The 26,780-nt window shown below is 40.1% G+C and overlaps 1 protein-coding gene across 4 annotated transcripts in view; it reads right to left on the bottom strand.

The window, feature by feature from the left end:
• WDR7 (WD repeat domain 7) overlaps nt 1–26,780 on the bottom strand; it is a 240,268-nt gene that overhangs the window by 204,930 nt on the left and 8,558 nt on the right. For all 4 annotated transcript variants that reach the window (XM_066615954.1, XM_066615955.1, XM_066615956.1 and 1 more), the window contains exons 2-9: nt 11,982–12,153; nt 5,512–5,618; nt 5,178–5,256; nt 3,814–3,988; nt 3,143–3,219; nt 1,959–2,078; nt 1,325–1,470; nt 516–630 (exon numbers count right to left, since the gene is read on the bottom strand). In XM_066615954.1, coding sequence (XP_066472051.1) covers nt 516–630; nt 1,325–1,470; nt 1,959–2,078; nt 3,143–3,219; nt 3,814–3,988; nt 5,178–5,256; nt 5,512–5,618; nt 11,982–12,140 — 978 coding nt within the window. In that variant the 5' untranslated portion in view covers nt 12,141–12,153. The remainder of the gene's footprint in view (nt 1–515; nt 631–1,324; nt 1,471–1,958; nt 2,079–3,142; nt 3,220–3,813; nt 3,989–5,177; nt 5,257–5,511; nt 5,619–11,981; nt 12,154–26,780) is intronic.

Genomic DNA, 26,780 nt, shown 5'->3' with positions numbered 1-26,780 from the left:
TTTTGCTGTTATTTTGCATAGCTTGGAATTCAAATATTCCAGCTTGGATGTTAAAGCAGAACACAGACTTGGATCCTTCTCCACCCACACAGCCGTCCTCCCTTTCCAGTGTCCCATCTTCCCACCTATTCAGGACAAAGCACCATGCCTCTCTCCCACCGAGAGTCCACCCCGCCCAGCAGCTCTGTATCCTGCATTTTCAGCTCTGTCTTTTCAATGATGGCTGAGCTAGGTGCTACAAGACCCACCTGAAATTGGCTCATGACCCACCTAATGGGTTCAAACCCACAGTTTGAGAAACACTGCTTAAAGAGTTCCTGCTAGGCTACAGAAACTTTACCAGGATTGGCTGCATCAATGGTCTGACTAGGTATTAGGCAACTTCACAGATTCACTCCAAGGTTGCTCACATGCCTTTTAACAGGTCCCTTCCTGAAGCAGCCTATAGATAATTCCTCAATCACTATCTTTTTCAAACTTTCCTCCAAGTTTCAACAGCAAACAATGTCTCTTACCTGTTGATCAGCTTTCTCCACAGCTCTATCCACAAGACAACAGAGTTGAGGGGGATTTAGATTTTCAACAACTTTTCCAACATCACTGCGAAATGAATCGCTAGCTGGTAAGCAACTGAAAAAACACATCCACACATGAATAATGTCTACCATATTGCATAAAGTTTGCAAATGTATTAATCCCAAACCCAGAGCACCAGTGTGCACACACAGGCTATGAACCACACAAAGAGGCTCTATCATTCCCTTAAGGACACTTTATCTATAGCTTGGAAGAACTATGGACTAAGGTTACCACACACACCAAGCTACAAAAGTATAATACAGAAGAAAAAGACTCAAAGAGATTCAAAGGATTGCACAGGAATTTCTCCCATTATTTGACTTGGTCTGTAAAGCTCTTTGTGAACTTTTTTGTTGCCTAACAGTATTTATATACTGCTTTTTTACCCCTGCTAACTGGGTAAGAAGCACTTTTTCAAGTTGGTGCTCCCTTTTTTAGCAGAGGGAAAGTAACTGGCCCACCTCAACCCAGCAGTGTCTTTTCTAGTGGCTGTCCGCTAGTGTTCTTTTGCATCTTTTTAAGATTGTGAGCCCTTTTGGGATAGGGAGCCGTCAGTCACTTGATTTTTCTCTGTAAACCGCTTTGTGAACTTTTTGTTGAAAAGCGGTATATAAATACTGTTAATAATAATATTAATCATCATCATCACAGGCAAAAGTATCACTTACTCTCTGCTCTGCAAGAACAGCATGGCAGCAAGAGCAACTGCCTCTAGCAAATAACTTTTAATTATAATTCCATGTACCTGGCTGGCAGTTTATATATAAGACTTTGACCATCTTCTGTCCATATGATCACTTTGTCTGCTGATACAAAATCTCCTCCTGTCCAAGTCTGGCCATTTTCACTAGGGACTGAGCATAACAGAGAATAATCTCCAGCATCAAACACCTAAAAAAATAAATAAATTAAAAAACTGCACAACAGAAACCAATCATATCATGAAGCATGAAAACTCAGCGTCTGTAATCTTCTCTGAACATTCCAAAATACAAATAAGTCATTTAAAAAACAATCATGAACATAATATGAGCTGCGAAGTAGTCAGCTGATTTCCTTAGTGACTGAAAACGTGCTTCAAAAATTCTACAATCAGTACTAGAAAGCAGTCTTAACTTTAAGAAAATTTGAAAGCAAAGTCAATGATTACTGCAGTATTTAGATAAATGTCAGCAATACTCACACAAAATGCAATGTATGACAGCAACAGTGTGAGCTCACATGTGCTAAAGAGATTATGTATTCAATGAAATCAAAACCTAATTGATTTATAATCTGAAAATCCTGAGCTTCTTTGCATTTATGCCTCATTGTCAATTTGATTACAATGGTTTCTACAACAAAGAAAAGCCAGCTTTTACTTAACTGATTAGCCTTACCCTCCAGTATTTGGAGCACACCACCAAAAGTGATCTTTGTGTAAATGCACAGAAAGAAATGCTCTGGCAGTTCTGACAGTAAATTGGTTTAGACTCCTCTTCAAAAATTGGTTCTGTATCCTAAAAAGACAGATAGGAGTTTCATATTATTTATTCTTGCAATAAACTCTAATTCCTAAAGAAACTGGATTCAGGGAAGCCCAGATCATTTAAGGTAGCGGTTCTCAGACTTTTCGCACCAGGACCCACTTTTTAGAATAAGAATCGGTCAGGAACCACCAGAAGTGATGCCATGACTGGAAGTGACGTCATCAAGCAGGAACATTTTTAACAATCCTAGGCTGCAATCCTACCTACTTACCCAGGACTAAGTCCCATTGACTATCATTGTTAAAAGCATATACATGGTAGCCTGTTCAAAGTACAGCTCTGTAACATTTCCCTAAATGCAGTCACATACAATAGTAGCAACAAGTTTAATATTAAAAATAAAACATTGAAATGAATGGGGACCCACCTGAAATTGGCTCGCGACCCACCTGTTTATCAGAGAAACACTGATCTAAGGGTTGCATGTGGTCTGAGATCCCTATGCGCATAAACACGATTTGATACTAGGCATAGAATTCTGTACTGAAAACCACAGCTTTCAATTAAACACACAAATATGGGTATTCATAAGTACATGTCCCACCCTTCTGGTTAGAAAGTTAATTTGAAAGTATATGGACAATCTCTACCAAATTTTATGCACCAGAGTAGGGCTAAGAAAAATTTTAGTGCTCAAAGCATGGAGTTCTACCAGGAAGAGGCTGCAGGCAGCTTGGAAGGTTGCCCTAGCCCTGAAAATGCAGCAGTTTCACTGCACTAGGGTAAAAACACTATTTCAAATGTTCTCCGTTACTTCCACACTCTTTATAAAGAGCGCCCTCAGTTTCCGCAGATTTCCGGTATCTGAGAGGGAGGGAGGACTTCTGTGGATACCAGGTCATGCCTATACCACTTTTACAGTCTGTCTACATGAGGTCAGAATACCTAACCAGAACCATTAACAAAAACAAGTCTAGATTAGGGGCATAACACAACAGTGAAAATTACACTGATGATTAAAAAGTCATAGATAATAATAAGGTTCAATAATATTGATTTATATGAAGCTACAGGGTTCCTCTCCCCCACTTTACCTGCATGTGACTCATTTCAGAAGTTACTATCCATACTTTTAGGATGCCAGTCACCGACACTGCTACGACTGTATCTTCTAGTGAGGGGCAGGAAAAAGAGTAAAAATAAATTATTCAGGCGAAAGGACTACAGTCAAAGTTACTTTTTAAAGACAGTAACATATCCAATCTTCCCGATTTTCAGGACAGAACTACAAAGAACCAAATCAAAAACAAACTTGCACTGACCAGCACGCAAGTGCAGAACACGAAGGATCTGTTATCAGAATTTAGGAGCTTTGAAAGGACTAGCTTTGGAAAGGAGCTTTGAAAGGACCAGTATGAAAACCAGCTGCATACCCCCCCCCATCACCCGCTGGATGGCAGGGAAGAATTCACATAACAGCAAAACACAAAAACCAGCAACTGCCAATGTGTGAGCAATTCCTATAGGTCACCAAGAGCCAAAAATCACTAAATATGTTAGAAGAACTGCATCGGCCCTCCCACAGTCAGAACAAAGATAGCTGAGTAATTCCATTGACAATGCAGAACTGAGCTCATCTTCCCACGTAAGAAGTAAGGTATATGACTAAGTCCTATGTAACAAGACATCTACATCAAACAATTGTTTCTTATGATTGTCCTGGAAGGGTGATAAATAAGACCCACAAGTAATCTTGTTAACTAACCTTGTGTTCTGTGAGATCGAATAATACTCATGGAGCTGATCCAGTCAGGAGATATTTTTGACACCAAGGAATAAAGAACTTCAAGGCTAGTTGCATCCACGACAAGAATTTCAGGGTAATGTCCGTGACATAGCAGCCTCCCTTCACGCTGGGTCCCAATTGTGAACTGATAGAACTAGATTAAGAAAATATAAGAGATTGATACAACAGATCCTTTGTAGATTAGTATCCAAATGTATATCAAAATACTTTTCGGAACAATAATGAAGCTGTTTTCATATCATAATAAATTTTTAAAAAATTAAAGTAGCCATCCTATTAAAAAGCCATACTTAAAAACACCACCAAACATATTCTAAAGTGGTGACAACATAGTCCTGGAGTGCACTTTTAGGAAACAACTGATGTTTCTGGATTTGGCCTGCTACTTGCAATCATCTGGCCAACAGTCCTAAAAAGATATATCCATCCAGCTTATGGTGGTCTTAAGAACTCAAGTTTGTAATTCTATCTCTAAAAGGTTTATAGTAAAAGCAAACCAAGGGCAGGAGCTTCCTCTGAGAATCAATCTCTGGGCAGGCGCCTTTCCGTGCCATGCCCATCTCTTTTTTCTTAGCTCTATGGCCTAATCAGGAGCTTCACGCATGCATACTGAAGTTCATGCATTCTTACTACTGACGGACCTGATGTCCAGCCCCTATGTGGAAGAAAGTTGCTCTAGATCAGTCCTGATCAGCCCCAACCCCTGCTCTAGATCGGCCATTCTCAACTTTTTGGCTCCCTTTAGGAGCTCCTCTCAGGTCCAGGGTCCCCCTGTCAAACAAGGATACAACACATACAAAACATAAAACGATTTATTATTTTCAGTTCTCTGTGGCCCCCTTCAAATGTGCCAGGACACCCCAGGGGGGCATATGGCTCCCCCTGAGAATGGCTGCTAGACTCCAAGTTATTTCTTTAGCTTTACTGTTTCAAGATTACTGGCAGTTTTTGCCATGTATGTATGCTATCACAAGTAAAGCTGAATTTACCAAACTAATAAGTGACTATAGAAACGCTAGGCTAACTATATTGCTTCGGACTTTTCTACAGCCCAGCTGACAGTAACAATTTACCCCTCTCAGAATATAATTGCAATAAACAAATCATTACTGGTTTTTTCCCCAACAGCAATATTTGAGTTCTGCATTTCACAATGCAAAAAACCATCAGTCAAACCTGTTTAAAATGGAAAGAACAAAAGTACTCAGACTATTATAAACTTTATGAAACGCTTAAATTAAAAATGCAATTATGGTTAAGCTTGCATATTGAAGCCCTGATATTTCTTTACAGCCAGTGTATTCTCCATATAAAGCATTTACCTGTATGCCAGTGTGCGTGCAGGCTAATTTACTAAATTCAATGCATCTTCCATCATTCACATCCCAGAGGCACATCTCCCTAAATAAAGGACAATTAAGCGATCATCATCCCACATTTAAATGATTCCAGAATATCTCAGTTCATTTCTTGACTTCTCTTTCCAGAGATGGGAGAAAGAACACAAGGATTGCACCTGACCTCCCACAGAAGCAATCCTGGGGTCAATGGCATTGTACACATAGGCCCAAAGCTGGTTTTCATTCTCTTCTGATATCTTACTTAAGATACTCAGTTAATCAACCACAGATCTGGGATGGAAAAAAGAGAACTTACCCACTTTCAGATGCACTGACTATATACTGTTTCTCACTTGAAGCGCTGGCTTTGGACAAACAAGTAACTGAAGCTGTATGACCAAACAACAGAGCTCTAGGATTTATCTAGAATTAGAGAAGTAAGAATATTTAGAGAACTAATTAATGAGAAAGTTTCAAATAGTTTTAATGCAAATGCTAAATAGAAGACCCTTGTGCTTTCATACCTAGCAGCCAGTTAGATCTGTCTGTAGACTTTAGTGCACGACGACTCATTTACAACATCTCTGCAAATGAACATGCATACAGGAGACATATCTCTTTTATACTAATTCAGCAGGAAACATCTAACAATGTAGTCCTATATGTCTACTCCAGGGGTGTTCAAACTTTTTGGCAGGAGGGTCACATCATCCCTCCAACACTGTGTTGCGGGCAGGGAAAAAAGAATTTACATTTAAACTTTGAATCAATTTACATAAATGAATATATTAGATATGAAACTTATATGAATGAATGAAGACCTTGTGCAAAGCAAGGCCGGCCTTTCCTTTGCTGCTACTCCTGCTTCACAGACACAGCAAGCAGCAGAGGGAGCCATTAGCCCACAGCTCACAAGAGAGGTCGAACAGTCAGCTGTCGCGCTGAGAACTGTTGTGTCAGGCCAGTGTTGACTCCAGCAAGTCTTCAGCCAGCCAGAGGCTCATTGGAGACTAGGGGCTCCCTGCAGGCCAGATTGGGGGTCCCCAAGAGCCACAAAAGGCCCCTAGTCTGGGGTTTGGGCACTCTGGTCTACTCAAAAGTAAGTTTGACTGCATTTAATGGGGGCTTACTACCAGGAAAGTGTGCATAGCAGGGATCACCAATCTTTTTGGGAAAGGGACTTGACGTTGCCAAGCTCCTAGAAGTGGCTGAGCAGAGCTTGGCTTGGGAGACAAGTCCCCCACATGCCAGACAAGGAACAGCAGCAGCACACAGACAGCACACTGTGAGTCTGGGCAGGCAGCTCCACTAATTCCCTGCCTGATGTGCAGCAATCTGTGTGGGAGGCTAGCCTCTAAAGCCAAGCTCCACAAAGGCCAGATGACATTGGGTGACATCCCAGATGCAGTGCACCGGCCATAGGTGGCTAACCCCTGGTGTATAAGATTGCAGCCTAAGGGTAGCGCTTCCATTTCCCAGTTCAAATGCAGCACAAAACTATGAGAAGCTGTGGATTCCAGGCTTAAGTTTACCCACAAAATTGTAAAAGGAAATTGAAGCATACAAGGGGGGGGCATCTGGAAGGACATGCAGGCGTGAGGTTCATTTGTGTAACCCTCAACCATGGTCTGACATCACAACTGAATAGCGCACTCCTATACATGTTTCCTTAGAAGTCAATCCCATTGTATTCAAGGGGGTTCACTCTCAGATAAGCATGTATAAGATTGCAGCCTATGTCAATGTAACATTCTAAATAAACTGCCAACAAATTTCATTAAAACTAATTTGTGAATGCAAACAGGTAGGAACTTAACCTTGAAGTTCTCGCCTTAAAGCGGTAAACAACAAACACAGGGAAACATAATCGGGAGCCATATAATGGACTGTAGCTACAGCAGTTGCAACTATGACAAGGTATTTTTATTGGGACTAAAGTAAACCTTCAACTTGCACACACGCCCTTAATAAATTACATTTTAAAAATCTTTCACTTACTACAATTAACAATGTGACTGATGTGTGGATTTACTTACGTAGAAATACAATCATGTCTTGGCATCCACAGTGGATTATGGTCCCAGAAACACCGTGGATGCCGAAACTGTGGATAATCAATTCATGCGTCTTGGCGCATAAAACCCTCTGTACATGACTGGAGTAGAGCTCCAGCCATGTCCAGAGGGTGTTCTGATGGCTGCCTGAAGCCTCCCCAGCCCTCATAATAACTTAAGGGCTTCCGGAAGCCCTTAGAACATCACTTCCGGTTTTCTTTTCTTTTTTGGCAAAACTAGCAGTGACATTTTAAGGCCTTAGGAGGCCTTCAGAGGGCTGGGGAGGCCACAGGCGGCCTCCCAAGCCTTCAGAACACCTTCCAGACATGACCAAAGCTCTGCTTTGATTGCATCTAGAGGGTACAGGTCAGGCCATGTCTGGTTCAGCGTGTATCAGGGGACACGTGTTGAGTCAGATTCATGGATAAAAAAAATCTGCAGATAAGAAGGTTCAACTAATCATGAAAACTTGGTAACAAGACCGATACAGCACCAGTGGTGTTGTAGAACTCAAAATGATGCCCCAGAAGTGACGTCATAACCGGAAGCAACATCACGCCCAGGCTTTATAAAAACTGCAAATTGGGGGGAAACCTGCCTCCTCCCCCCAAGCAGTTCAGCATCCACTTGATCTGCCACCTCCCCCCAGCCAATGGTATAGCAACAAAATCAAATTTAATTAATTAAATAAAAAGTGTGCCCCTTATTGGTTAGAGACACTGAGCTGGGGTGAGGAGGGACTGTTATTCTCTCCCTGCTAAATATAAGAGGAGCATCACTTGAAAAAGTGCCTCTTTACCAGTTAGCCGGACTAGCTGTATTACGATAAATGGAAATGAGAATTGACTCATATTAACACCTTACTGGTTCCATTGCTGATGTGCAGCAATCTGTGTGGGAGGCTAGCCTCTAAAGCCAAGCTCCACAAAGGCCAGATGACATTGGGTGACATCCCAGATGCAGTGCACCGGCCATAGGTGGCTAACCCCTGGTGTATAAGATTGCAGCCTAAGGGTAGCGCTTCCATTTCCCAGTTCAAATGCAGCACAAACCTATGAGAAGCTGTGGATTCCAGGCTTAAGTTTACCCACAAAATTGTAAAAGGAAATTGAAGCATACAAGGGGGGGGGGCATCTGGAAGGACATGCAGGCGTGAGGTTCATTTGTGTAACCCTCAACCATGGTCTGACATCACAACTGAATAGCGCACTCCTATACATGTTTCCTTAGAAGTCAATCCCATTGTATTCAAGGGGGTTCACTCTCAGATAAGCATGTATAAGATTGCAGCCTATGTCAATGTAACATTCTAAATAAACTGCCAACAAATTTCATTAAAACTAATTTTAACTAACACCTTAGTGGTTCCATGCTATATCATAACATCTCATTGGCTCTCAGAACTATCAGTCTCATAGTCAGTTTTGAGTTAAGAAATTCACTTTTTATTCCTTCAGGGAGTTGTGATTTCATTTTCTGGTTATCGGCCATAACTTTTGATAGAATAATTCTAATGTGGTTTGTTTCTTTGCATTCTACATGAAATTATCTTTCTAATAAAATATAACACGATGGTATTATTCGTACGTACCAAGATTTTTACAATTTTGGCCATTAGTGTCAAGCTCAGCTTGTTGCCCCCTAAAGCTTGATGCCTGGTGCAACTGCTATCCCCTGCTCCCCCTTAGCTATGCCACTGTACAGCACTGAATCAAATAAAAAGATTTCATGTTTTACTCCATTTAGAGATGGCAGAAAACAGTGATAACACATAACACTGTTTCTGCACTTCTCACTTTGCAAAACACCAAAATCTGCAAAAAGTAAAACTGTTTTCTTCCACCTCATGCTATGAGTAATTGAGAAAGCAATTTTAATAAAATGAGGTGAATTAAAAGCATACCTTTATAGGTGTTTTGGTGTGGTTACATAATGGAGGACCACATGCGGTAGTCTTATTAGGTTGTGAGTCATCTTATAGGTACTTCTATCTAACTATATTTTGAAGACACCTATAGTAAGGTTTTGATAATATGCAAATTTCAATTTAATTGCTTTATTTAGGTTGCAAGCCTATACAGGTGGAGCTTATTTATGCTCCTGGGTTCCCTGACCCACCTCGATTAAGAAAGAACCTGTTATGCTAAATTGCATAGAGTTAAGCAAATATGCTGCAGCCTTACACTTGGGGATGGAAGGAAACCAAGGCAGCTGTTCTCATTCACCCTCCGCTCTGTACTCAGCCCTCCCTGTTGCCAGCTGTCTCCACTCCTTTCACAGGTGGGATGCTGAGTTTATAAGAGTCAAGTCCTATGCATTTCTACTCAGAAGTAAGTCCCATTCTAGTCAATGGGGCTTACTCCCAGGAAAGTGTGGAGAAGATTGTAGCCTCAGAGCCTAGTCCTATGACTGCCTACTCATAAGTAAGTCCCATTCTAGTCAATGGGGCTTACTCCCAGGAAAGTGTGGAGAAGATTGTAGCCTAAATCTCCTGCTTTAGCTTGCTGGGAAGACTTACTTACTGGGCTGTTTTGTTTGTGTAGGCTGGAGCATGGAGAGTCTGCAGCATCTCAGTCTGAAGGGGGGAATTGGGCAAACATTCCCTGGGTTTTTTAAAGCTATCCCCTCTGTTACTAGTGTGAGTGTGTGTGTGTGAGAGAGAGAGAGCGCGCGCGCTCTGCCTTGCTGCTCCGCCTCTGAAGATTGTAGCCGAAATCTCATGCTTTGGCTTGCTGGGAAGACTTGCTTGCTGGGCTGTTTTGTTTATGTAGGCTGGAGCACAGAGAGCCTGCAGCATCTCAGTCTGAAGGGGAGAATAGGGCAAACACTCCCTGGGTTTTTTAAAGTAATCCCCTCAGTTACTACTGCCCCTGCTTGTGTGTGAGTGAGAAAGAGAGTGCTCCACCTTGCTGCACATGTTCTGGCTACAGAGGTTTTGGGGTGCCCCCCCCCCTCTTCAGCCTCTTTGCTGCCTCAGGGACTCCAGGAGTCTTACTGTTCCTTCAAAAGGGGAAAGAACCTCTTCCATGGCTCCAGGGCTATTTCCCTGCCTGTGCCAGGTGGAGCCTTTTTGCAGTGTTTTGGGCTGCCTGAGGTACCAGCTCAGGCAAAGGTGTGTGCGACTTTGAATTCCCCCCACCCAATTCATGTTGAGACAAATCCACAAATAAAAAAATCTGTGGATAAATAGGTTGCACCTGTACATATTCTTTCAGGAGTAAGTTTCATTAAAGTTAACTGGGCTTACTCTTGAGTAGACATGCATTGGTTTGCAATAGAAATAATTTAGGGAAACAATTTTAAAATAGCCCTATCACTGAAGTTTTCCAATACTTGGACAATTTAAACGAGTTCTGAAGGGTCACCAAAAAGAAAAATGTACCACCACCACTTCCAAGTCTGGGTAATTTTTGGAATTTGGTAAATTGGCCGTAACGAATACCTTTTCTTTACACCTTTCATGTATGAATTTGAAACACAGATAGCATCTTCAAGGCAGAACTTTATGACATTCAGAGATCATAACAAGAAACATGGTAGGAAGCAGCCATTAGAACTATGTTGTTCCCAAGTCATTTAATCTTGAAGCAATTTCTCTCTTGAGAAACAAATCAGGGAAGTGTACGGAGGCTACATCCCTGATCTAGGTTTAATTATTCCTAACAAACACTAAACCCATCAGGCAATTCCTCTGTTGCATGCTATTCATAATACCAAATCAATATCATCCGTCTTGCTATTTCAAGCACCAGTTCGTGGCCAAAGGGCTACTTATTGAGACAACCAATCCATATTTTAGAATTTTACTTTTATACAAAAACTGGTTCATAATTTATGAAAGGTGATGCCTTTTATCTAATACATGAAATACATGTAGGGCAGGTTTTTCTTTTTACTGTTGTACTTGACAGCTGTGCTTTCCCTGTAAAAGGTGAAAGAGGTCGGACTATGCACCTTTCACCTCACAGAGAAACAGGAGGATCCAGCATAAACACACTGCTTCCTATTGTTGCTTCCACCATTGCCTACCACTTAAAACATTTACAGCTATTTGTTCCCAAACAGATCCCCTACTACTTAAAACCAACATGTGTGGTTTCTAAACAAGATTGAGCAACTGAAACATGAGGTTACATTGGCTGGATTGTACATTGGCTGTTCTACAAGCAGAAGCAGCATATTTGATTTTAAATGAAAAAACACATGTGGAATAAAATAAAGGGAATAAAGACCAAATACTACCCCTGAGATCTAAGCAGCTATTCCAGTGACACACTACCACCTAACTATATAAATTCAGGAGTATAGTTTTACTTGCAGAATTGTTTAGGAGAGTCAACCTAGACACTAGGTTTGGTCTCTGAACTAGCTATTCATGCTAAATTGATCTAGCAAGTTGACCTCCAAAAGGCCAAGGGTGGAGAAAAAGATGACCTCTTAGAGTCACTTTTCAGCAGGGTTCCTTGATTTTCCATGGCTTAATGATTAAAAAAACCGAACACACACACTCCTACAAACACAAACCTATGAATATCAATAACATGTTTCGATTGTTATTCATCAGCTCAAGCAGCTGATTTTGCTTTAGGAAAAAGCACAGGTACTACAATAATGCCTCAGTTGTGGATTACCAGCCATGCTACCTAGTCAGACTAGAGTTGTTCAGTAATATTTTGATTGCATTTCTGTAAACCAAGATTCTGGCATCGTGAGGTATACAATTTAAACTTACTTCTAGATCTGGAGAAAGGTCCCAAAGACATATCTGTCCATCGTGACATCCTGTTACAATCATTGATACGTCATCCATTAATAGTGTGGCTGACACACAGTGAGTGGGTGCTTTGCGTCCCCATAGCACAATTGGAAGAACCAGACTGTTGCTTGCCATTATGCTTTCACACCTGAAAAAGTAATTAAGATTGTTTTAATTTTTAAAAACTCTAAAAGAGAAAATTGTTTAAAAATTATAACATTAGCAAGATTGAGATAATAAACACTACATGGAACACAAAAGATGTTTTTGAAAAGTTTTGTAAAAATGAAGGCTCAATATTATTGAGTATTGGCTCCAAATTATTTCATGCTCCACAAAAACATTCCAACTTTACAGGAGTTGTATTCATCCAATACATTTCCAGACAAGTTAAATGTACCAAGAGAGAGAGAGCTGAACATTCTATAACTAAATTGTAATTAATTAATAGTTCTTTAAGATTTAATTTAAGAAACTAACAAAAACAGTGTGGTGCTTCTTCTCCTAAAACTGCTGATGAGGAAGCAAAATTATGCTTTATCATCAAGAACAATCCAAGAGAAAGCAAAATTGAAAAAGAAACCTCAAAGGTTTCAAATCAAAAAGGATGTTGTTCAGTTTAATATCATATAATACTCAGACTACTGCTTTAGAAGAATGCACTGTGCCCCAGGGAATTGGAAGCTTCTCAATTACTACAATAATGTTTGCCAATATGCTTTATGTTCCTCAATGCCTAGAAACTCTCTCACCCCACACTACCAAATAACCCTAAATTGGTAGTGTGGGGTGAGAGTTTCTAGGCTAGGGTAGAAAATTACAATCAACTTTAATATTTACAACACAAAGATGTGATCACACCTCATTTCTGAAGTGGTAATTGTCTACTTTGGCATTAGCTTCAGCAGTAAACACACTAAAGAACTGTGTGTATGTGCATGTCTAGGCTCTAGTATATAGTTATTCTAAATTCCAGAGATGTCTGTGTTGTCTTTTTACCAACATAACATACAACATACAACAAACCTTTATTAGGCATATAGTTTTACAACTGATATCTCCAAACAGTCATGTATGAAAGTATGTATTAAAAGAGAGATAAAAAATAAGGGTTAAAACACACCAGTTTGCTTACACAGTTACTCCAAGTTGCTTAGAACCAGCAACTTAGCCCGCTTCAAGTTGCTCAAATGTAGAAATTTAGCAACTGGAAGGGTCACAAATTCAAATTCACCTGCCAGCAAAAGTTGTAAAGAGGTGAACGTCTTTTTACCATTTGTTCTCCAAGAATGCCTGAAATTTTGGTTTATTTTTCCAACTAAACTACTGTTGGTGACATGCAAACAGACCAGGAGTCAGTTCTGAACATGGAAGTCCCAGAAACAGGGATGGAAAATTCAATTCAGAAGATTATTTCTTTCATAAAGGTTCATGAACATACAATCGCCAATCAAATACTAGGCAATCATGGCAGTGTCAATGCTCTTATGTTTTTCAAGCCATGATCCCTAGGAATTGTGTGAGGGTACAAACAGGGGACCCCGTAACCTAAGATCCTGCACCCACTGTTTCAATCAACCACGGACTGGGGCCCCATGCACCCCCTCCAGAGGCGAGGAGAGCTGGGCTATCTTCACCTCCAGAGGGTCTTCTGAGGCCAGCATATGCTGCACATGACCACCACTTGCAGACCTCAAAATGGCCAAAAAGGCTATTTCTAATTTCTGGAAGGAAACCAGATATAGCATTTTCTGGACTTTTCAGACATTCTGAGGTTGGCAGCGGCCGCAGGTGGTCACGTGCAGCCTCTGCAGGCCTCAGAAGATCTTTTGAGACAAGCTCCCCTTGCCTCTGGAGGGCAGGGGGTGTCCCTGGTTATCCATGGTTTCATTTAACCAAGGGGGGTTCCAGAACAGAACCCCCACAGATACCAGGGCACACCTGTACATGATTTCTTATATGTGAACTGGAGGGTAAAATGATTTCTTATATGTGAACAGGAGGGTAAAAAAACAAATTTACACCTCCAGCAGCAGTTCAAGAGAGAACATTATTTCCATAACTATTGATCCGTAACAAGCCCAGACATTATATACAATATATAGTATATAAACCATTCATCCAGGATAACATTTCTCTTCCAAAATTCACATAAGGTCCTGATGCACTTTCAGTCAACATAGTAGGATGTTATCAGTCAATCCAGTTATTCCTCGTAATACATATAGGTATATAAGCTGGTTATTGTTGTGAGTGACATGTTTTATGATGTACTTAAATACACAGATACTCGTATTTTATATACGCACAGCATAAATATGTCAGTCGCACCAATCAGTTTTCCATATATATGAGCTATGAATTGTTTATATAGCTGAGAGTTAGCATTAGCAATAGCTTGCAATAGTGGCATTTGTGTCAGAGTACAGTTTCAGGGGACAGTCACAGGACCCAAAATCATATATATTTGTGATTTTTGTTTAAGATGTTCGCAATGCAGAGAGCCTGTGCTTGAAGGCAAATGGAAAACAGCTGGCTATTATTTCACCCATCAGTTCACTGTCCCTTTAGTGGCAAAGAGTTTCTTTGGCACGCAGTCAAAGCATTTTTCAAAACTACTTTTAGACTGCATACACACAAAAATCAAAACAGTAAAATGACCTTTTCAAGGAGAGATGAAGCAGCTTTTTGGGTTCAGTTTTATGATTGACATTTGCACTGCAGTGGTGTATTTTCCTCTAAAATATTTCAGTCCATTAATTCCAATATCTTTAACCCAGCCTACAAGGTTACCTTAAAACTATTGCTCAAGTATATCACAAAAGGTCTTGGGGTGTCCAAGCAGCTCAAAGACAATTGGTTTAGTACATGGCAAGGCAACATTTAGACCAGGAGCACCAAACTTGTTTCATACAGAGGGCTGAATAGTATTCATTATTGCCTGCTAAGGGCAGGAAGTTATGTCATTAGGTTGGAAGAGATGTCATTAAACAGGTCATAACCAAAAATAAGCACTTTTTCTCACTTAGGAACTCAGCTGCAAATGACAGCAGAGAAAATATGGGAGAGCCCAATTTGCATGCAGGCTGCCCTTTCAGCAGTAACACCTCAGCACTGCTCAGCAGCTGAGAGTTTGAGGGCCAGATAAAAAGCTTCCTCAGGCTGCATCTGGTTCCCAGGCCTTATGTTTGACACCCCTGATTTAGACCATGAATCTATCACAATGGGCTGCTACACCGATAGTGCAACACTTATGAGCAGACATACATAGTAAGTCCCATTGTGCTCAATGGGGCTTACTCCCAAGAAAGTGTTTCTAAAATTGCAGCCTTAATGGACAGCACAGACCAACCTGCACAACCAGAAATGACCCCTTCAGACATACAACGATTTAAGGAAGTCATCAACCACAGGTAGTCTTAAACTACATGTTTTCAGGAAACACTGCTCCTTGAGCAAGTGCATCTCTCTCCATAGGCCTCCTAAGGTTTGAACAACCTTGTGGGAAAAATATTTGGGATTAATATTATTGAAAATTGGGATAAACTATGCAAGGGTACAATTCATTAGGCAAAGCAAAACAGATTACAATGCTTTCCTTTCTCTTTACCACCAATCCAAAAAAAGCCTACCAAATTCTGAGATGTAAGACAGGGAACCAAGGAAAATGTCTTGCTTAAGTTTGAGACTATGAATATTATGTGATTGATTCCCCTAATAAAAAAAGTTTTAAGTGTCTTTCAGGTGATGTGACACAAATGTTTTAGTCAATAAAACCTTAAATACGGTACTGCTTATGCAAAGCTTGACAATTTATTCCATATAAACAGAGCAGCAGCTTCTGTTTACATCAACCTTCTGCTATCTAAACTACACATCTCCCCTGGGGCATGGAACATGTTTAAACCAATCCCTCATGAGGAACCACACAACCTGCACAGAGAGGAAGCAAAATATACAAAACAAGACTTCACTGCACAGTCTAAATGAGGGAACAAACCCCATGTTGATCGTGACTTGCGGGTATTATTATCCACCCAGAATAAAGTACACAATTCACAATATTTTAATGGCAAAAGCTAATTACAAATAAAATGACTCCCAGCAATTATAAATCACTAACAACAGTGTAATCCCATTGTATAAAAGAGCTATTTCTCAAACTGCTATTTTAAGACAAGGGATTTATTCTCACAGGCTATCAATCATGTGAGATGGGGTGGGGAAAAAGAAACAGCAATGTCTTCTGAGAATCCAGTACTATATGCAGACTAACTGGACGTGCAACTGGTAAACCTGCACTGCAGCAACATAGCCTGCATTTACTCATTCCTTCCATGTAAACAGTGAATGCACAAAGGGGCAAACTGAGTCACACTTGCAGGCCTTGTCCCATAGCCTTCACGCATCCAGATAAAATGCAAAGGCGATATGAATGTACTTAGTCTCCTCCACACAACCAAGAGACCTCAACCAAGAGACCTCTCAGAATTGAGAGGTCTGAGAATGTGAACTCTACAATCCATACAAACTTAGCAAAAGCACAACGTTGGCACCAGGCACAGAATTCAGATTTCTGACAATTTAAGCTTATAAGAGTTGTGGTCTTTTCGATGGACTTGGAAGTACAGCCAGTTTATTTATACTCCTGGCTTCCTGGAATTTCAGTAGAGGCCAAACAGGTAATCATTTAACTGCTTAACTGACCAGTGTCCAAACATCAAGGCCCACCAAAGGTTCTGGGAAAGGAAGATGGATACCAATTAACTTCTATGAAGCTGCAGTGCTCTGGAACACAGCAACATGTCTTCAAAATAAAGAACATCTAGTTATATTATTTGAACCCTACTTCTTTCTCCTCTATTACAATAGGAATTTTCCTCCATGTATCACGTGACACAATGTTATCCCAATGATAATTCAGTTTTAAAGTTCACTGGACTAATAACTTACCCCACCTACAGCGCTCACTTTAGAATCTATGCTACTAAAGTTTAATTGCTAATCACAGTTTCCCCAATAACTGATTGCATAAGCTGGATAGTATGCAAAGTCTCTCACATAGCAGTTAACCACAAAACCATGCACAATACCTGAACACTACTATATTTTTGATCCCACTGTTCTCTGTCACAAGACAGAACTAAGCTTAGGGTAGCATCCACCAAAATGCTTCCATCAGTGGAAACTCCCTCAAAAAAAGAGGGGATGTTCTGCTAGTGCAAATGGCCCATTTGTGTTAAATGGAATGTTCCTTCTGTTCAGGGGGAGGGTTCTGTTCACAGACTGCCCTTCCATTTACAGAAATGTTACTCTGGATGCCACCCTTAGTATCAAGAGTTGACTATAGTAAAAGCTCAGTTTCAAGTACTGATTATTTTAGTTTGATTGTATAGATTTGAAATACTTGTCCAGTTCTGATTAGCAAATTCCCTTACCAGCTGCACTCAAAATTTAGAAAGGAGCATCACACTCTTGGGCACTAACTGCACAGAAGTAAACATACTTCAAGTTTCCCAGTGCCCAGTTTTAGGTGCTCAAGATATATAGCTATGCTGTGTAGTACTCCATGGACCAAATACATAACTGAACAAATGATAGAGAACACATTGACTCAATAAAATTGACTTTATCGCTGTCTAAGAAAGTTATAATAAAGTTTCACACAAAACAGATGATTTTAAGAAGTGCTACATGTCAATATTTTCAGTGCCATGTAGATTTTTAAAATAGTATTACTTCTACAACTTTTCTACCACCAATTTAAACCAATCAGCTTAAGTTGACTTTTACTACATACATTACAGACTTCATTGAAACTGTCCAGGTAGTATTTATAATACACATACACACAATGTATAAAATCCATCATTACTGTAAAAGAATGACATGCTTAGTAAAATATGATCAAGAAGGATCAGCCATATAAAATGCCCCTATGAAAGTCTACTGCCCCCAAGCTTTCACAAAGAAAATACTAAACCAATTTAAAGAATAAACATTGTTTCAACAACTACCTGCTTTCTTCCATTTTTTTAGAACGGGACCTTAACATTCTCATCAACAAAGTCTTCATTTTTAAGAAGTGCCACAGGCTCATTTTGAGAAGATGATAAGCTGGTTATGACAGACTAAGCTTCTCTATCTCACTACACTTTGAATACCAAATATATCTCTGTGTAAAAATCAATATTTTAACATCAATGATGGAAAACTACAGTAGCAGACAAATATTTGTTAAAGCTGAATGGGCATAAATAATTACACTTTGAGATACTTTATTTCTGAAAAAAGACAAAAAGTCTTACGGTACCTTGAAGACTCACAAATTTATTATAGTATAAGCTTTCATGGAGTACAGTTCACTTCAACAGATTCATGAAATGAAATCATCAGAAGGCAGGTGTACAAATGTAATTCCTGGTAGGTCTCATTTTGAAGGACAGACCAGTTGGTTTTAGGAAGAATCTATATACTGTACTATTAAGGACGCTTGTTATGAGGACCCCCTTTCCCATACAACTCTATCCTGCTTGGGCAAACTCAAACCAACTCTCATCCAACCATGCCCTGAAGGTTCCTGTTTTTCACTGCTCTATTTAGAGTGCAAGAAAATACCTTAGATACTTATGTATAGTAGGTTTTGAGAAGATTTTTTGCCAAGTAATCAAGCTGCAATTATCACTTCTCCTTATCTCTGGGTCAATCAGAGGGCAGAGCCTTTCAACTCTGAACAGTTTGGTTTCTCAGCTCTGAAAAGTTTTGCTCAGCTCAGGCAGGCACCTATAGTTGCTATAGTATAGTTGCTATACTAATTAGTTGCTATAGTAATTTTCCTGGGACATTCCAGCCAAAGTTAACCTTTTATTCTCCTTCCTTCTGCTGCAGCCTGGTTCTGCTTTGCAAATGCTTGCAAAGCAGGTCTGTTTTTTGAAACACCAGGATGGGATCCTCCTTCCCAGGCTACAATTCAGTGCACCATTACTTAAGAACAACACCCATGGAAAGCAGTGGGTCTACTTCTGAGTAAAAAGGGTTGCAAATACCTCATCTCTCTGCTGTAAATTGAATTGCACACTCTCAGTTATGCTTTATGGGTTGTATGTTGTATGTGGAGCTTCTAGCTTAACACGCTAGACACCTTAAAGGTGGATTTGATTCATGGTTCTCCTGCAGTGGTTCCCAACCTTTTACACTTGCATATCCCTTGGCAGCCCATTTCCATAAATTGTACCCTTCCTACTAGCTAAAAGTTGTAATTAATAATACAAGCCCTCATCTCCTCCATATAAAAGCCCAGACTTCGTGTATTCATCACATATTTTCTCTTTTCATCTGTTTGAAGAACAGAAGACTCTGCCTTTGCACTGTTTTGCACCAGAAGTGTGCTCAGAAATTCTGGGTGATTGATCACTTTCCATACTCTTTCAGCTTTTTTACTGTGCTGGTTTTCAAACACTGGTTCATACATGAATTGATGACCAAAAACTAGCTACTGGTGGGGATTTCACAGCCAACTAGCTACCTCCCTTCCTGCCTTGCTGGTCCTTGCAAGGCATTCCTTCCTTGCAAGGCATTCTGGAGCACGGCCTGCCTTTTTCTACCATTATTCCATTCTTTTTCAAGTACCCCTAAAGGTCCTGTTGAGTGTCCCTGGGGGCACATGAATACCAGGTTGGGAACCACTGTTTTACTGGTATGTAGTTTACAGTGCACTTACTCTGATAGTGTTTACAAAAAGGTGGTGAAGACCAGAATTTTAAAAAGAATAAAAAGGTATCTTATGATCTTTTACTATGTTTTTAATAAATTAGAGACTACAGTTCTTAGGTAACAATTAGTGGCATGTTATTTTTCAGGATCTGGCCTTGGGTGAAATCAGACAAAACTATAGTCAGACACCCACCCCCCTAAGTTTAACCCCCAACTTATCCAAGGGTCATAGAAAATTCCATGATTGTTAGCTCAAAACCTGCCCTTGACTTATCTGTGGGGTTGACTTATAGGCAAGTATCTGCGGTTAGTGCGAGCTGCGAAAGTAGGAGTTGTATCAGAGATATTGGCTTGGATTCAAAGAAAAGTGAGCAGAAGAAAGTAAGTACCGTATATTGTTGTTCTGGGAGCTCTTATACAATGACTCCTTGTAGCTCAGCATCACAACACAGTGGGAGCTGGATTATAATATGAAAAACTTGTCAAAAAAGATATAAGATGCAGCATATAAATTCTAATGAATCACAAAAAAAGTTTTGGAACAGAAGTACCCTGGATTCGGAGGGTCACTTTTTTACAATGCTTTTCCACAGCATTGAAAAAAGTTATTCTGGGAGGTAAAGGTGGCTTCTGCTAGTGGAGGAGTACCTTTCGATCAAAGCCAATATTCTTGCACATGTTTAATTGACAAAATATGTACTCAGAAATTCATCTGAGGCCATTTGAGATATGCTTGATTGACTAGCACAAAATATAGAAGAAATTGACACGTGAATAGCAGCACAGTTTGAATTCATCATTTGAACATACAGTAATTCCTTTGTCAGGGATAGTAAACTCGGTTTGCATTTATATTTTATCCATTTTAAATGCAAATGCAACAAAATCAGGAGATTTGAGGCCAGCTTAACTCCAACAATTTGAGGCATCCAATTGTTTGAGGCATTCAACAATTGATAGCCTAATGAACCAAGAGATGAGGTCGAAGTGCTTAGTGCTTATCCAGTTTATCGAAGTGCTTATCCAGTTAATTGGATAGATCACCATTCTGACTGGTAAGAAGATATCCTCCCTCAACAAGACAGGTTTTAAAAATATTGATTTTCACTAAAAAATAGAAACTGCAAATACCACCTTAGAAGAGGCATTCTTCACTTGAGGGAATGCCTCTGGTGACTCATGGGTATATCATCAAAAAATAAATACATTAATGCTTTGTTCTTAAAAATGACTGTTGTATTAATACGCAGATTATTCCATCAGTCAATGAATTTCAGATATAAGGCTTAAGATCTGCTCAGGCAACAGCCCTAGGGGAATGTTGAAATTACAAGTTTCATTTCACTTTTCTATAAACAAAAAAAAAGTACCTAACCATCTTTGTCCATGGCAGATGATTCAGACTAAGAGAGCATATCACTAAGAGCACGAGACTAAGCCTCATTAACTCTCAAAATAGGTATACTAATCCAACATTCAAATACCCCGCAGTCAAGAAAAGCAGCGTAAATGGTCATATCACAAGTGACCAACATCATCTACTGCAGAAGTTGAAGAATGGGGTGACATGAGGGGAAGGAAAAAGGAGGAACATCTAGACAGTTTCCAGAGGTGACAACAGGTAGTCATGCACTTACAGTATCTTTTCAATCATATACAGTGTATCCTTTTTGTACAAAATTCTTTCTAATCTCTCTGTTTTGGGTCTATCTCAAAGCTAAATTCTTAGTTAATATAAATATCCACGCAGTCTGCATGTGGCTTTAAGAACAGAAATTCGAACAAGGTCAAAAAACTTTTCAGTATTGGTTATATGGAGTCATTTTAATATTTTACAATATAGATGAACAAATCAAACTTGCAGATGATAGCCAGAGGAAAACAGTTTGCACAGTATACAGGGCCATCCTCATTACCAGCAGGGGTTCCATCCCAGGACCCCCGTGGATAAGGAAACCCAATAATAATGAAATCTGCAGGTTTCAGGGCCCTATAATCCTCTGGAGAAGAGGGGAGATGTGCTTGCCTCCAGAGGGTGACCCTCAGAACACTCACTGGGGGCAAGGGGCATTTGGGGCATTTGGTGGGATGCTGTGAGATACAGGAAGCTGGACTAGATGGGCCTATGGCCTGATCCAGTGGGGCTGTTCTTATGTTCTTATGTTCTTAAGGGGAGCATACCTCCTCTAGCCTCTGGAGGATTACAGGGCCCTGAAACTCGCAGATTTCTTAGATATGTTCTTAAAGCCACATAATGCTACCTGGTTTTAAGAACACATGACTTACCTGCAGACTGCATGGATATTTATATTAATTAAGAACATAGCTTGTGTGCTAAATGGGGCTTCCCCTGAAGACGACCCAGAAACTACAGTTGGTATAGAACGTGGCAGCCTGTGTGGTCACAGGAGCTTAGCAATTCAACACTGTTGGACCACTGCTCCAGTGGCTACATTAGCTGCAAGTCTGTTTGCAGGCTCCATTCAAGATACTGGCTCTAACCTTTAAATTACTTAACAGCTTGGGGCCAGAGTTACCTGAAAGCCTGCCTTCTCTCATATAGACCAACTCATCCCCCCAAAAAGAAGGCCCTTCTTTGAGTGCCCTCCTTGACTGCAGCAAGGAAGCAGTAGTGAGAGGAAGGGCATTCTTGGTGGTGGCCCCTCAAACGTGGACTTCCCTCCTAGGCAAATAATGATCAGTCCCCTCTGAACACTTTCCAATGGGGCTTGAAAACTTTTTTTTTTTAAATTTCAAATGGCTTTTGAGGTTACGGGGGGGGGGATGAGACAGCTGAACCTTTTTACATTTCTTATGTTTTTAGCTGCTGTTTTTGACTTTTATTTATGCTACTGTGATTTCAGCATGTGACTTTATTATGCATGTATGTGTTGCAAACCACCACCCTGAGCACCAGGTTTTGTTATTTGAAGAGAGATAGTATACATTATAAAATTACAAATAAATATTGCAAAGATGAGGTTGTTTGCAGCAATGCTCTGCAAAAGAGATACATTGTACCCCATAGTGGAATACCTATTAGAACAGGCTGGGGCCCCAGAGTGTCGGGAATGGAGGGGGGATACTGGCCTCATCACAAGTGAATAATAATAATAATAATAATAATAATAATAATAATAATAATAATAATAATAATAATAATAAACTTTATTTGTATCCCGCCCTTCTCCCTAAAAGGGACTCAGGGAATAAATGGGAATAAAAGGGAATAAATGGTAGTCAGTATGGCAGAAAATAAAAGGGGGCATTTGGGAACACCACAGGAATAGAAGTTTAACAGGCTGTTTCCCCCAGGTGACCCCAGCCACTGACAATCAAACCTATCCCTATCTAAACCGTCTCATTCAGGGTTCTGTTGATCAAACTACTGTGTGACAAAACCTTGGGTTTTCAATATTATACAAAAAACTACGGCCTTGCTTACAACATGCAGAGTACCAAAATAGGTATATCCTTGCAAACTAGTACAAGTATGCAGTAATAACCTCCAATAAAGTAACTTATAATGGAGATAAAAATTGAAGTATAACAGTCAAACTCAAGGGCATGCAATACACCCAATCACATGTTTCCTGCCTTTCACTACACACTGAGTAAATTTTACGACTATATAAGCATAGCACCAATTTGGATAGGTACATATGAATGCATACACACACAAGGAGAATTGGCTTGAAGAATCAACAACTAGAGAATTAAACAAGACCTTCTGCAATGCCCAAATGTCTAGTAACAAAAGATTGAAGTCGCTTTGTAGCGATAATGTTCAATTCAGGTGTTAACAGGAGAATTCAGAAACATTCAACTGTATTTAGATAAAAACAGATCCTGAATTATGACATATGTATATCGTCAAAATGGCTAAGTCCCCTCCAATAATTCTGAAAAACAGGATAATCAGAAGGAAGATACTGTACGCACACTGACAAAAAAACGGTTTTTGGTCATTGTACTTATTGGGAGTGCTGTGCAAGTAGAGAAAATAAGGGTAAAACTGAAGGCCCTGTTATATTTAATGTGAAAAGTGCCTGCTTTTTGGCAAAACGCTGCAAATAAAAATCTCAATCAGTGTTTTGAGCTTGCCCAGTTTAAAGGCTTTTAGAAAATTAAGTAGGCAGTTTCAGTCATGGTTACCATGGAGATGAAGTCATAGCAGGAATCGGTAATCAGGCCATCATTATCAGCGGGAGGGCCAAGGATTGAACTGACCTGGAAAATTACCTATGCTGCAATTTATAAGGGTAATCCCCCCCTCCCACAATTGAGGGAAGGAACTCTGATAATAAGCCAGCAAACACAACTGTGAGCTAATTTGTGCATTCATTTATTTCTTCTATATATTTTCCCACATGGGAAGTATTGCAATCATTTCCAAATACGAAGCAACAGAAACTGCCCAATATTTAATACTTAAGGGTAATCATTTCAAATGAATATCTGAAATCCTTGTAAGTATAGCGTTTAAGAAATATATTGCTATGTTTTTCCTAAACATGTTCTATTAGCAGGACACATACTCAAACCCTCAGAAGGAAGTTACATTACAAGTTTTTCAGTCATCCGAACTTTTTGCTGATTGTATGGAGGCTTCTGTGGCAAACCAGTTCTCTGTGAGAACTACTGCAGGTCATGACTTTACACAATGAATACCCTATGCTTAGAGCTAACACAGATTAACTGCTTTGTCAGCAATTCTACCACCTGGTCTCCTCAAAGGGATGCAGCTCCTTTTTGCATTCTGGTAGAGGTTCTATCCTTCCAGAATTCACATCCATTAAGATATTACACTTTGCAGTCCAACATGAACAACTCTAACTACACTTATGTGGGAATAAGTTCCAACAAACTCAGCAAGACTCACCTCCAGGTACACAAGATTGGATGGCAAGTCTTTGCAAAATTAACCCCTAACTGCAGCCACTCTGGGACATAAATTATCATTCGTTCATTAATAGGATGTGTTGCTTCAAGCAACCTGCTGTTTACAGTGATTACACAAGACACTTTTTATAGAATAACTCTTACAATGAGTTATTCTTGTACTTGTTATGATGTGGCTTAGAAGTTCTTTTTAGCTTCACATAAAGAAAAATGCACTTTTTCAAACTGTCACAACACACTTGTGGCTCAAGCTCTTCTTTCCTTAATACAGCAATCTCAAGTTCTGCTCACACATGGTGGTCAACTGAGTTTATTTTTATGCCCCTAATTTTAAAAAGTTATGTATATTAATCATCACAAAAAGTATATTTGAACACTCTTATAAGGTTGCAATTCTATATACTGTATACTTACTTGAGACTAAAGGCGCAATCCTAACCGCTTATGTCAGTGCTCTCCAGCACTGGCATAGCGATGCCAACTGGACATATGCTGCATCCTGCAGTTGGGTGTCACTCACAGAGGCCTCCTCAAAGTAAGGAAATGTTTGTTCCCTGACCTCAGAGCTGCATTTCCCTTATGTCAGTGCTGGAAAGCACTGACATAAGGGGTTAGGACTGCGCCCTTTATCGAACAAACTAAAATGCTTAGGAACACAGTGTAGGAAAGTTTAATATCACAAATACACCATTTGAAGAGGGGGTGGAGACAATGACCACAAAGCAGGTCAATGAAACTCATTCCAGCAAAAGGTCAGAATAACATACTCAGTTGCAAACCCACATCTGGGAACTGCACAAACAGCTTCTCATTGCAAAGCATCAGGAAGTGGGATGATTTGCAGAAAAGAAGCAACAAACAGTATAGCAGGAGAGGACGTTTGGCGTTCCTACTGCTTTTTCCCTGTTACTTCCTTCACAGAGCTCTGTTCTTCCCTTCTCAACTCTGCAAACTGGCCCCAGGACAACTCAGTTGAGAAAAGAGTAGCTGAAATGGGGGAAAAGATAAGCAAACTTCTTCACTTACCTCCTACGAACTCTCCCCCTCCAAACATGTCAATCTGCAATGAAGAAGCTGCAGCCAGGGTTCTAGGCATGTAGGAGCTGGGTTGAGTGCACACAATGAGCTTTCTAGATTGCACAGTATAGTGACTCACCATGTTCACCCATCTACTACAACCCTAGCACCAATAATTTCCTAGAACCACAGTCTACCTATCAAACATGCTGCGTCACCTCTCTGTCCAACTTTCACATCCTCTTCTGTGTCACTTCTCTCTACCTCCAGCCTCATGCTCATCAGCTTTTCTAGGAGTCACAGTGGCACTTCTGCTTGTCCCTTTCAGAATTTTGAGGCACCCTGGGAACACTGAAATTTTGACAGTTCATTAATTTTTCAAGAGGTCCACAAAACTGTGCAGTGTCTATTCCTGCCCTTGGCTATGCTGTCCTAAGATGTACCACCACCTTGAATGAAATTATGGTGACCTGGAATGATGGTGACTTCAACACTTCCATGATGCATATTATTAAATCCAAGATATTTAGTTTTTCCACCTTTGTCATTCAAGTTCCACAAAAACCGACTAAGGCATACTTACTTTGGACTCCAACTCAGTGAAATTTACTTTTTGACAAGTATGTACAGGATTGGGCTTAGCATTTCTAAAAAGTAGATCCTGAATTTGGGTGATCTTAAATGCAACTCGATGCATATCTTATTAGGAATGGATATATGCAAACTAATTAACTGACTGTTTACAGTGGCGTTACTAGGATTTGTGTCACCCGGTGCGGGAGGCCTGTGCGTCACCCCATGTAGTGCGCAGGGCAATGCCCCAGGTGGGCATGGTGATGTACTATTGCCCCACCTCCACCGTTTTTTTCGTTGTACCTTTTGTTATAACACAGATATTACAGTGTGGTTTGTTTCATTGCATTCTGTATGAAAGTACACATTGACTGATATATAACATGATGGTCTTATTCCTCCAAATTCTGATTTTAGTGATTTTGGAAACTTGTAGAGTCTCTCTCTCTCTCTCTCTCTCTCTCTCTCTCTCTCTCTCTCTCACACACACACACACACACACACACACACCCCTGTCAACTTACTAACACATTACTGCAGCAGTTCTCAAACTTTTAGCACTGGGACCCA

The sequence above is a fragment of the Tiliqua scincoides genome, chromosome 2 (genome assembly GCF_035046505.1).
Source record: "Tiliqua scincoides isolate rTilSci1 chromosome 2, rTilSci1.hap2, whole genome shotgun sequence".
Lineage (NCBI taxonomy): Eukaryota > Metazoa > Chordata > Lepidosauria > Squamata > Scincidae > Tiliqua > Tiliqua scincoides.
Note: the sequence above shows the minus strand (reverse complement) of the source record. Positions and strands in the feature narration are given on the sequence as shown.